General features: G+C 49.3%; 1 protein-coding gene across 1 annotated transcript; it reads right to left on the bottom strand.

Annotated features, from left to right (window-relative positions):
• Nucleotides 1–7,492: 7,492 nt before the first annotated feature.
• On the bottom strand, nt 7,493–12,069 carry LOC118080171 (vomeronasal type-2 receptor 26-like). Its single transcript, XM_035105099.2, has 4 exons — nt 12,051–12,069; nt 11,319–11,551; nt 9,952–10,078; nt 7,493–8,534 (listed from the first exon to the last, which is right to left on the bottom strand). Exons 1-4 carry the CDS (start codon nt 12,067–12,069, stop codon nt 7,633–7,635), a joined length of 1,281 nt encoding a protein of 426 aa, XP_034960990.2. The 3' UTR covers nt 7,493–7,632.
• Nucleotides 12,070–12,821: the final 752 nt, after the last annotated feature.

Genomic DNA, 12,821 nt, shown 5'->3' with positions numbered 1-12,821 from the left:
AATCTCGGCCCGAACATTAAGGGAACTGTGCCCTAATGGGGGTCCCAAACTAAGGCCGGCCCCATTCACCCTCCGGGACTTCCAGAAACGTAAGGTCCCTACAATGGGGGTGGGGACCTTCAGGGTGCAATATCGAGGACGAAAGCAACAATTGGACTTGCTGGTAGTTAAGGGCCCCTACGTTAGCTTACTGGGACTGGCATGGTTTGGACCTCTGGGGCTAGCCGTTACCGGGGTGAACCGCACTAGCTTACAAGTGGACGTGGACGCCATATGCAAAGAGTTTCCAGGGGTTTTCGATGGGGCATTGGGACGATATACAGGACCCCCCATTGCCCTACAGCTAGACCCCGCTGTACGACCCATCAGGCACAAGGCCCGCCGGGTTCCGTTCGCCCTGAAACCCCGCATAGACGAGGAATTGGACCGGCTCGTGGAGCAAGGAGTGCTGGAGCCGGTGCCCAACGCCCCCTGGGAAACTCCAATTGTCACACCCGTCAAGCCTAACGGTTCGGTCCGCATCTGTGCAGACTACAAATGCACCATAAACAAGGCTCTCACGGCCCATGCATACCCAGTGCCAGTGGTCAGCCATGTCCTCGCCACCCTGGCTGGGTCAAAAATCTTTGGCAAACTGGACTTGGCCCAAGCGTATCAACAGTTGCCTGTGGACGAAGCCACAGCAGAGGCTCAGACGATTGTGACGCACAGAGGGGCATTCAGAGTAAAGCGGCTGCAATTTGGCGTTAGCGTGGCACCAGGCATATTCCAGAATCTAATGGACTCTCTCCTTAAAGGGATTCCTGGCGTCACCCCCTTCTTCGATGATGTACTGATCGCCGGGCCCACACCAGAGGAATTTGAGGACCGCCTCCGCTCCGTCCTGCACCGTTTCCAGACGGCGGGCCTCAAGGTGAAGCGGGAAAAGTGTTTACTGGGAGTGCCGCAGGTGGACTTTCTGGGATTTAAGGTGGACGCAGAAGGGGTCCATCCAACCGGTGACAAGGTACGGGCCATTTGTGAGGCCCCAGCGCCCAAGAGCAAGCCCGAACTTCAGTCATTCTTGGGACTATTGAACTTTTACCATGCCTTCCTTCCCCATAAGGCAGCGGTAGCGGAGCCCCTACACAGACTCCTAGATAAAAGGGCCCCTTGGGTGTGGGGCCAGCGACAAAGGGCCGCATTCCAGGCAGTCAAGGACTTGCTCGTCTCGAACTCGGTCTTGGCACACTTCGACGAGAGGCTGCCAGTGGTGCTGGCATGCGACGCCTCTCCCTATGGCATCGGCGCTGTCCTGGGACACCAACTCCCGGATGGAAGAGAGGTGCCGGTGGCATACTTCTCCCAGACGCTTGCTGCAGCCGAACGAAACTACTCACAGATTGACAAGGAGGGTCTGGCAATCGTGAAGGGCGTAAAAAAATTCCATGATTTCTTGTACGGGCGGCCCTTTACCATAGTGACTGACCACAAGCCGTTGCTTGGCCTGTTTGCCCCTGAGAAGCAGACCCCCCAAGTGTTGTCTCCACGTGTCCTCAGGTGGTCAATTTTCCTTGCCGGCTACCAGTATGCACTAATCCACCGCCCTGGGAAGGCGATGGGCCACGCAGACGCCCTCAGCAGGCTACCACTACCAGAAACAGGCCCCGACCCAGCGCCTGCGCAAGAGGTTATGACCCTGGAGCTGCTTCCCGACCGACCCATTCAGGCACAAGAAGTTGCGCACCATTCCACAAAAGATAGGGTCATCTCCCGGGTCCTGGACTGGGTGTGGCGAGGATGGCCCAGCAGCAGCCCCGGGCCAGAATTCGCTGGCTACACAAACCGCAAACATGAACTGTCGGCCCACAAGGGGTGCCTGTTATGGGGAAGCAGGGTCATTGTTCCCCAGCCCCTCCGCAAAAGGGTCCTCACAGCCCTACACGAGACACACCCAGGGGTAGTGAGGATGAAGGCCCTTGCCAGGAGTTATGTGTGGTGGCCGGGGATTGACAGAGAGATAGAGGCCTGGGTCCAACACTGCCAAACCTGCAAAGAATCCCGCCCGGATCCCCCAAGGGCCCCAGTCCAGCCCTGGGAGTCCGCCCGACATCCATGGTCACGCTTGCACGTGGACTTCGCTGGCCCCTTCCAGGGAAAAACATTCTTCATAGTGGTGGATTCCTACACCAAATGGCTGGAGGTCGCACTGGTACCGTCCACTTCTACGGCGGCAGCCATCCGGGTACTACGTAAGCTGTTTGCAACCCACGGGCTCCCTGACACCCTCGTCTCGGACAATGGAACCGCATTCACGTCAGAGGAGTTCCAGACCTTCACAGCGCAGAACGCCATCCGCCACATCCGCTCAGCACCATTCCACCCTGCCACCAATGGCCAAGCGGAGCGCATGGTGCGGACCACCAAGGACAGCCTCCGCCGCATAACACAAGGGGACTGGGAATACCGCCTTGCCGCATTTCTTCTAGCACAGCACAGCACCCCAAGCACAACGACGGGCCGGAGCCCAGCTGAACTACTCATGGGCCGGCGCCTTGCAACTAGACTGGACCGACTTCACCCCGACAGAGCTCAGGATGAGGTAGTGGTGGGGAAAGGCAGGAACCCCCGGACATTTGTGGCCCAGGACCCAGTGTATGCAAAGAATTTTGGGGCAGGCCCAGCATGGGTACCCGCCACAGTCACCAAGGTGACCGGTCCCGTGTCGTACGAGGTACTAACGGAAGGGGGGCAATGTTGGCGCCGCCACTGCGACCAGCTACGGCGACGATTCCCAGGAGGAACCCGGGAGGAGAGCGGGACAGAGGGGTCCCAAGGGGACAGCAGGGCAGTGAGGCCTGTAGAGCGAGAGGGGTGGGCAGGGGAAGCAGAAGCAGTAGGCACAGAGGGGCGCCCCGAGGCTGGAAGGACACCGGAACCAGAGTCACAACCTAGTGGTTCAGTGGCGCCAGACCAGACAGCCCCAGCACAGCCAGCAGCCTCGGAACACGAGCCAGAACCAGAACCCCTGACCAAAGAACACCCCAGGCCACAACGCACACGGAGGCGGCCAGCAGACCTTGGGGACTACGAATGCAACTTCCCGGGCAGGACTGGAACTTAGAGGGGAGGGGTGTTATGTACTGAGCTGAATCCTAGAACAATAGGATTCAGAATCAGCGGGAGCTACCCAATCCAACTCCAGGTGGAAGTGAATCCGCAACCTGATTGGCCTGCTGGAGCAGCCAATCAGGCGGCTGGCAGAAGTGAATCTGCTACCTGATTGGCCTGTAGGAGCAGCCAATCAGGCTGCAGGCAGAAGTCAATCCACAATATAATTGGCCCACAGGTGTAGCCCTGAAGTAGCCAATCACGCAAGGCCCATTGTGTAAATAATGTATATAAGCAGATGGTTTTGGGAAAAGAGCCATTCGTCTTCTCTTCTTCTCCTTGATGACTATGAGCTGAATAAAGAGCATGAAATTCACTCTCGACTCCGAGTATATTTCACCACCTAAACATTAGGAAGAACTTCCTGACAGTAAGAGCTGTTCAGCAGTGGAATTTGCTACCAAGGAGTGTGGTGGAGTCTCCTTCTTTGGAGGTCTTTAAGCAGAGGCTTGACAGGCACATGCCAAGAATGCTTTGATGGTGTTTCCTGCTCGGCAGGGGGTTGGACTGGATGGCCCTTGTGGTCTCTTCCGACTCTACGATTCTATGATTCTATGAACTCCCAGATTGAAAAATCCGGGATCGGCAGTGGCGCGCCACCAGAAGTTGCACTGCGGCCATTTTGGAACTGGGCAGAGCAGCACCGGAAGTCACTTCTACGCATGCTCTGCCCATTTCCAAAATGGCCGCAGTGCCAGAAATCGCTTCTGCGCATGTCCAGAGACTTGCTTCTGCGAGATCACATTCATCCAGTACTTTACCAGCTGTACTGGCTCCCAGTGGAGTACAGGGTCAGGTTTAAGCCTCGACCAGGACCAGGTTCTCAGTACTAGTCTCGACCTGGTGGAACGCTCTGTCTCAGGAGACCAGGGCCCAGCGGGAGTTGTCATCTTTTCGTAGGGCCTGCAAGACGGAGCTGTTCCGCTTGGCCTTTGGACTGACTCAGTCTGACCCCGGTGTTACCCTCCCCTAAGGCTTTATCCTACAGATATTTAAATGAGGTTGCACTTGTAGATTCCTAATTTCAAAACTGAATTTCAACATTGTATTTAATCTGCATTTTAATTGAATTGTTTCTTTTCTGCTTGCTTTGATATTCTTGTTGTTAGCCGCCCTGAGCCCGGTCTTGACTGGGAACGACGGGGTATAAATAAAATTATTATTATTATTATTATTATTATTATTATTATTATTATTATTATTATTTTATCCTGGTCCTTTTGTCCTTGAGTCTTCCACCATGTTGCTGCCAGCAGAGCAGGACTGAGGCCCAGTCTGCAATGTGAGCCCTTCTCTCTGATTCCAATGCCTCCTCCTCACTCACAGTTGCAGAGGAAAATTGGCCCCTGGCGTTACCATGGAAGCGACCTAAGCTAGAGATGCAAGCTCAGCATTATGACATCATGTATGATGTCACAAGCAGGATAAGCTCTGCTCATGTTCTCAGAAATAAGAGCTGCCACTTTTCTTGCTGGCAGAGCTCTTGTGCTGCTAGTGAGTGCCTCAGAGGGTTCCTTTACCATAGCTGCCAAGTTATCCCTTTTTTACAGGGATTTTCCCTTATGCTGAATAGGCTTCCTCGTGAGAAAAGTGAAAACTTGGCAGCTATGCCTTTACTCACAGACAATCCTCATTAGATTTGGATGCTATGGAAAGGTTCCTCAGGAGAACTGCTGTCTGTCAGTCAGCCACTAAAACTGCAGGAGGCTAACAAGAAAGACAGAAAATGAAGGAGCACAGCAGACCACACATTAGAGCTGCGGACGCTACCCAGCTCTACCTCTCTTTCAAATCAGAACCAGTGAAGGCGGTGAAGGTCCTGTGTGAGTGCCTGGAGGCGGTTGGAGGATGGATGGCGGGTAACAGATTTAGGTTGAATCCTGACAAGACAGAAGTACTGTTTGTGGGGGACAGGAGGCGGGCAGGTGTGGAGGATTCCCTGGTTCTGAATGGGGTAACTGTGCCCCTGAAGGACTAGGTGCGCAGCCTGGGAGTCATTTTGGACTCACAGCTGTCCATGGAGGCGCAGTTCAATTCTGTGTCCAGGGCAGCTGTCTATCAGCTCCATCTGGTACGCAGGCTGAGACCCTACCTGCCCGCGGACTGTCTAGCAAGAGTGGTGCATGCTCTAGTTATCTCCCGCTTGGAGCCAAGTTGCAGGGAACTAGGCAGAGGGCCTTCTCGGTGGTGGCGCTTGCCCTGTGGAACGCCCTCCCAACAGATGTCAAAGAGGAAAACAACTACCAGACTTTTAGAAGACATCTGAAGGCAGCCCTGTTCAGGGAGGCTTTTAATGCTTAATAGATTATTGTGTTTTATTTTTCTGTTGGAAGCCGCCCAGAGTGGCTGGGGAAACCCCGCCAGATGGGCGGGGTATAAATAATAAATTATTATTATTATTATTATTATTATTATTATTATTATTATTATTATTTATCAATTGAAGGCCTCGTGGTCAACTTGGCATCTCTGCATCACCAGGTTGTATTTTGAACTTGGCAGAAAATACAAAGAGCAAATCTGCACCCCATTTGAAACTTGAGATAGGAGAGACCCTTGTGATTTTTCCCTTCAAACCTTCTCCTCAGATTATGAAAGGTGGGGTTTAAGGGTCATGATTCCTGACTGGCTCTCTCCTCTCCTGTTGCCACACTCAATAGTGTACAGGACTTCTGTGCCTTTAATTACCCTGCTCTCTTTTGAGTCTGGAAACCTTAAAGAGAAACCAGCAGAGCCTTTGTTTAATTTCCAAGCAACCTATTGAGTCTGGCAACCCTACCTGTGCCTGTCTGATTTGACCAACAGAGGGTCTTCTTGGTAGTGGCACCCGCCCCATGGAACGCCTTCCCACCAGGTGTCAAAGAGAAAAACAACTTACCAGACTTTTAGAAAACATTTGAAGGCAGCCCTGTTTAGGGAAGTTTTTAATATTTAACAGACCATTGTATTTTAATATTTTGTTTTATACCCAGCCAGATGGGCGGGTATAAATAATAAATTATTATTATTATTATTATTATTATTATTATTATTATTATTATTATTATTATTGAGTCATTAGTCCATCTAGCTCTATTGTGTCTATCACAGGTGCACAGGGGTTCTTTTCAGCCAGGGGACATTTGCCCAGCCCAGCCTGGGAGATGCCAAAAATTTAACCTGGATCCACTGTTTAACCACTGAGCTACAGCCCTTCCCTGTTGGAAAGGATTGTTGAGAATTCCATTCTTCCCGAGCTGCAGAAGTGTGGGATTATTACATGTCACATGTCTGTTTACATTCCAGCACTGATCATTGGAGTCTTGTGAGCGGAAACTGAGATGTGCTGTTCCGTTTTGTATTGCTATTGCTTTTGCAGTTCTCTCTCCGAGGAAGAAATACAGAGAGAGAAGCCATGTTTTTCTTTGTTCTGTTACGTTTGATTTAATTGGCAATAAATTAGGGTTAGATGTTACTCCTCAAGGCTGAGCTTCTGTTTGAACTCTGCTTGTCGTGTGCTCATCAGCATGACAGAAGACCAGAGAGATGAATCCTGGACGATGCTGTGTTGGGACGGAGGCACCGGCCTCGGCATTATCACCCAACAGGAATATCGGTATCCTCTCCTGAGCTGTGACATCTTTTTGGTTTATGCTTCAGCTCTTTCTCTCCATGCAGAAGTTCAGAGAATCCCTAGAATTACCTACTTGCCCGCGGACTGTCTCGCCAGAGTGGTGCATGCTCTAGTTATCTCTCGCTTGGACTACTGCAATGTGCTCTATGTGGGGCTACCTTTGAAGGTGTCTCGGAAACTACAACTAATCCAGAATGCGGCAGCTAGACTGGTGACTGGGAGCAGCTGCCGAGACCACATAACACCGGTCTTGAAAGACCTGCATTGGCTCCCAGTACGTTTCCGAGCACGATTCAAAGTGTTGGTGCTGACCTTTAAAACCCTAAACGGCCTCGGTCCAGTATACCTGAAGGAGCATCTCCACTCCCATCGTTCTGCCCGGACGCTGACGTCCAACGCCGAGGGTCTTCTGGCGGTTCCCTTGCTGTGAGAAGCCAAGTTACAGGGAACCAGGCAGAGGGCCTTCTCAGTAGTGGCACCTGCCCTGTGGAATGCCCTCCTACCAGATGTCAAAGAGAAAAACAACTACCAGACTTTTATAGGACACCTGAAGGCAGCCCTGTTTAGAGAAGCTTTTAATCTTTAAGAAATTAGTGTATTTTAATATTTGTGTTGGAAGCTGCCCAGAGTGGCTGGGGAAACCTAGCCAGATGGGCGGGGTATAAATAAATAAATAATAATAATAATAATTACTGTATTATTATTATTATAACACCAGATGGAGACACCTAGCAAGAAAAAGTAAGATCTGTACCAAATTCACAAACTATATCTGGTGGAGAAGAAGGGTGCATTCAATAGCATTACACATAGTATTATCCTTAAAAGCTGTAACTGCTCCTTCCTGAATATATTACGAATTAGATGCCTCATTTAGTTTTCATTGTGAGATGCTCCTTTGTATTCAGTTCAGATCTCAGCACAATAATGTAGCACTTGGGAAGGAAGATGCAGCCCAGAAGCCCAGCACTGGAGGCCAAGATGGAGAAGACCTGCACGGCTACCATGTACTTCCCCTTGGTGCTCAGGTAGGTGGGAACAAAGGACACCCAAACACTGCAGAAGACCAGCATGCTGAAGGTGATCAGCTTGGCTTCATTGAAGGCCCCAGGCAGATTCCTGGCTAGGAAAGCCACAATGAAGCAGATGGCAGCCAGGAAGCCCATGTAGCCAAGGGCACCATAAAACATGCCAACAGTTCCTTCATTACATTTCAAGATTATCTCTCCAAGCTGGGAGTGCATGTCCAACTCTGGGAATGGGGGAGAGATGCCCAGCCAGATGGTGCAGATGATAACTTGGACACTGGAACAGGAAATGATAATGGAGTTGGCCAGACTCTTCCCCAGACATCTTCTCACCTTGTTCCCTGGCTTTGTAGCCAGGAAGGCCAGCACCACCATGATGGTTTTTGCCAAGACAGAAGAGACAGCAACCGAGAAGATGATGCTGAAGGCTGTTTGTCGGAGAAGGCAGGTCGCTTTCCTTGGGCGGCCGATGAAAAGGAAGGAGGACAAAAAGGAAAGCAGAAGGGAGAAGAGGAGGATATAGGAGAGGTCCCGGTTATTGGCTTTGACTATGGGAGTTTCCATGTATTTAACAAAGATGGCAAAAACAAAGCCCATGGTTAAGGAGAGGAATAGGGCAAAGGAAGCCAAAGTGATCCCCAAAGGTTCTTCATAGGCAAGAAAGGTGATAACCTTTGGGACACATTGATTTCGGTGCTCGTTTGGGTGCTGATCTTCTGGACATGTGGTGCAATAGTCTGCATCTGAAAGGAAAAGGAGAGCGTTCAGTAGTCCTAACATGAAGCTTAGAACTATAATATTATGTATTCTGTTACATTCCATAATATATATGTTTCAGCATGATAGTTTATACTCCAGAATAAGCTGAGTAGAATCAGGCTCATATCTTTTGATATTCATCTGTCCAAATAATATATAAAGTAGGGTGGGAATGAAATCAGCAGCATCCATAAGACCCTCTCTGTGCTTTCTGTCCTGAAATGTTATTTATTTCATCTCACATTATTCAATTCATCGAGAAACAAGTTATCACACTTTCTTTCTGCAGGACCAATGTCAGGTGTCCAGGTTCCCAGCTTGATAACATATTAAGCGTAAGTAGTTAAAAGGGAGGGTTTATTGCAAACCCTAACAAACAGATAGCTCCGGGCGACTCTAACAAAGCCACTGGCACTATCATTGAAGATGACCCTTCTGAAGACTCCTTCCTGTGTCTACAGAATATATTGGACTGTCGCCCCTTACGTCTCTTGTTTGGCTTCCTGTCTAGCAGCCCTCCCATTTGATGCCGACTCGGACTTATTGGCTCAGCTCCAGCCTCTTCCTTTTCCGACAAACTATCTCTGTGAATGTTCGCGCCTGTTTGAGCTTCCTGAGAGCTTTGGCTGTGTTTCAGCCTGCTCTTAGTCATTCCCTAGGCAACCTGCATTCCAATGTCCGAAGGAGGCGCACTGGGCACTGGCCGCTGTTCAGCCTACGTCAGATCTATCCCTCTCTGTTCTGCAGCCAGCTGTAAAGTTCCACTAGGAGCTGGCTCATTCTTGGCAACGTATTTGAGATGGCTGGAAATGCCTGAGAACAACAATCACACACTATTTCTAAGCATTGTGACTCAGACTTCCCATTTTGGGCAAAATATACTGCTCCAATTGTGACAGTCGCCTGCACTGAAGATGGTGCGTGGTAACATGACCAAATATATTCATGTGCTAATAGATACATCTCTCACTGTTATTAACATAGGAGGGAGCTAGAATTAACTATTTGTGGTAGTGCTTATGATTAAGCAGCAGCAAAGTATAGTACTTTTGTGAACGCTGTCCAGTGTTCACTCATTCCCTACCCAGAGGTTCAACAAATGAGGAAGCACCTCTTAAATAAAACTAATTTGTTTATTTGTTTACACTCAATCATTGTTTAAAGCACGATGGTTTCGCAACTGAGGAACAATACTTAGGACTCGCCCAGAATTCATTTTGTTCCACCTTTCTACGCACAAAATGATCCATGGTTTTTTCCATCCCTTGTGCTTTCCGAGAGGAAACCTGCATTTTAGCATTGAATCAGAGCAAATGACAATCACTGACTTGGAAAGCATGGATATGTGCCTAAGAAAGCATGGGGCAAAAAGTAAATGTAGACGAGCTCTGAGTCACCCACCTTCCTGTGTGGAGATTGTCCCTGCAGCACATGGATCGCAAACATAACAGCAAACCGGTTGTCCTTCTTGAACCACCTTGGCATATCCAGGGCGACAGCTTTCGGTACACCTGGCACGAGGCATGGTCTGACAATTAAGTGAAGGAGCATTGGGGGAAAGGGTTAGAGATGTGAAAGTGAGTCATAAGGTGTAAGAGGACCCTACTCCATTATAGGTAAATACTGTTTTTTAAAGGTATTTTTTATTAAAGATTTCTTGAATTACAAAGGTGATAGGTAAAAACTGTTGATACACAAGTACCTAGTTTGAAACAACTCTGGTGTATATAATTTTGCTGCTCCAACAATGGCAGAGCAGAGGAAAGATCGCAGGCCTGATGATATAATGGTAAAGGTAAAGGACCCGTGGATGGTTAAGTCCAGTCAAAGGCGATTATGGGGTTTTGGTGCTCATCTCGCTTTCAGGCCAAGGGAGCCAGCGTTTTTCCACAGGCAGCTTTCCAGGTCATGCGGACAGCATGACTAAACCGCTTCTGGCGCAACGGAACACCATGATGGAAACCAGAGCGCACGGAAACGCTGTTTACCTTCCTGCCACAGCCATACCTATTTATCTACTTGCATGGTGTGCTTTCGAACTGCTAGGTTGGCAAGAGCTGGGACAGAGCAACGGGAGCTCACCCCATCGCAGGGATTCGAACTGCCAACCTTCTGATCGGCAAGTCCAAGAGGCTCAGTGCTTATATATTCCAGCTCCCACCAAGCCAGGATGCCATTTGGTTTTATGCAATTTTGCATCATTCATATATATACATATACATATACATATACATACACATACATATACATATATATATATATATATATATATATATATATATATATATATATTATACTGCTCACTCACTTAAAACATTATTCACATATTTAAAATGCATACTTTAAAAGGCTGGGTTTGTTTTTTTAAGTGACTAATGGGGGGGCGCAGTTGGGGACATTGCATAGGACCCCACTCCAGCATGCAGTTTCTGCTCTACCTTTAAGGGTGTGTATGTGTGTGTGTGGGGGGGGGAGTGATAGAAAATGACCACATTTTATGTATTTATTTCATTAAGTATTTATTTATTTTATAAAATGTGTGCACCACTTAAATGTAAAAATAAAGCCCCACACCCTCAAAGTGATTTTCCAATTCAAATTAATTTTCTTTTTATGCTGAGAATTGGCGGGGGAGGCCTTTGAGATCAGCCCTAGATTAGCCTGCAAATGAATTGCATAGGAATAATTTCCTGTATAATATAGAGTAAATTATTTGAGTTTAACAAATGTGACAGGGTAATGAAGCACACATAAATCTTCCCCCCTACCTCTTTAAACTGCAAGGGCCACACAACGGCTTCTGTGTTAATGGTGAGCTTTAAATGTGAGGCTGCCTGTCTCGCTACGTTCCCGACTTTCACTCTGCCTTGAGACTTATTGGGAAACAGCACCCAGTTCACAATATCGTAGTCAGCTGCCAGCTCTCCATTCTCATCCGAATACAATCCGCCCCTGGAGGTGTTAAACAACTGGATGTTCCTTAAGAAAGGGTGGAGCTGGACTGACAGGAGAAAAAGAAGAATTAATAATACCTGGAAGCTTATTGGATACCTCAGCTCTACTTACAGTGCACTCTGGTCTCCTATGAATTATGATCACAGAATCATAGACTTGTGGGGTTGGAAGGGTCCCTAAGGGTCATCTAGCCCAACCCCCTGCAATGCAGGGATCTCGGCTAAAGCATCCATGACAAATGGGCATCCAACCGCTGCTTTAAAAGCTCCAAGGAAGGTGAGTCCACAACCTTCTGGGGGAGAGCATTCCACTGCCAAACAGCTCTTACTGTTAGAAAGTCTTTTCTTGATGTTTAGTTGGAATCTCCTTTCTTGTAGCTTTAAGCCATTGGTTCAAGTCCTACCCTACAGGAGAAAACAAGCTAGCTCCCTCTTCCATGGGACAGCCCTTGAGATACTTGAAATTGGCTTTCATATCTCCTCTCAGTCTCCTCATTCCCAGGCTAAACAGGCCCAGCTCCTTCCACCACTCCTCATAAGGCACACCTTCCAAACCATTGGTCATCTTGGGTCAGTGCACTTCTGGACTCATAGGAATCGATTGCTGTTGGCTTTCCACAGTAACAGCTGAGATCCATTCTTAAGTCCTCCCTTTTCTCCTGCCAGCAGGAGCGTAGGAAGATAGGGGTGGAAGGGGCGGGGCGCCCCGAGCAGCGGGCTCCAAGGGGCGCCACCATGAGCGCCTGCCCCGCCCCCAAAATGCGTGCCCTGCCCCAGAACGTGTGTCACGCCCCTCCGGGAGGCATGCCACGCCCCCAGAACACGTGCCACGGCCCTCTGGGAGGCGTGCCCCACCCCCGGAACGTGTGCCCTGCCCCTCCGGGAGGCGCGCCACGGCCCTGGAATGGAATGCACGTCTCGCCCCTCCAGGAGGCGTGCCCCACCCCCAGAATGGGTGCTAGCCCCGCCCCTGCCCCAGGTGCTGGAGCATGAAGCTCCGCCACTGCCTGCCAGACTTTGTAAATGAGCAGAGCCAGGATCATTGCATGCACAAGCTCAATGTGCACCCTTAGGAGAATTATGCAAGCAGAGCCATTCCTTGTTGTTGTTTAGTCGTTTAGTCATGTCCGACTCTTCGTGAGCCCATGGACCATAGCACGCCAGGCACTCCTGTCTTCCACTGCCTCCCGCAGTTTGGTCAAACACATGTTCGTAGCTTTGAGAACACTGTCCAACCATCTCATCCTCTGTCGTCCCCTTCTCCTTGTGCCCTCAATCTTTCCCAACATCAGGATCTTTTCCAGGGAGTCTTATCTT

Source organism: Zootoca vivipara, chromosome 2 (genome assembly GCF_963506605.1).
Source record: "Zootoca vivipara chromosome 2, rZooViv1.1, whole genome shotgun sequence".
In the NCBI taxonomy this organism is placed as follows: domain Eukaryota; kingdom Metazoa; phylum Chordata; class Lepidosauria; order Squamata; family Lacertidae; genus Zootoca; species Zootoca vivipara.
The sequence above is the reverse complement of the archived record's forward strand: the minus strand, read 5'-3'. Positions and strand labels throughout refer to the sequence as shown.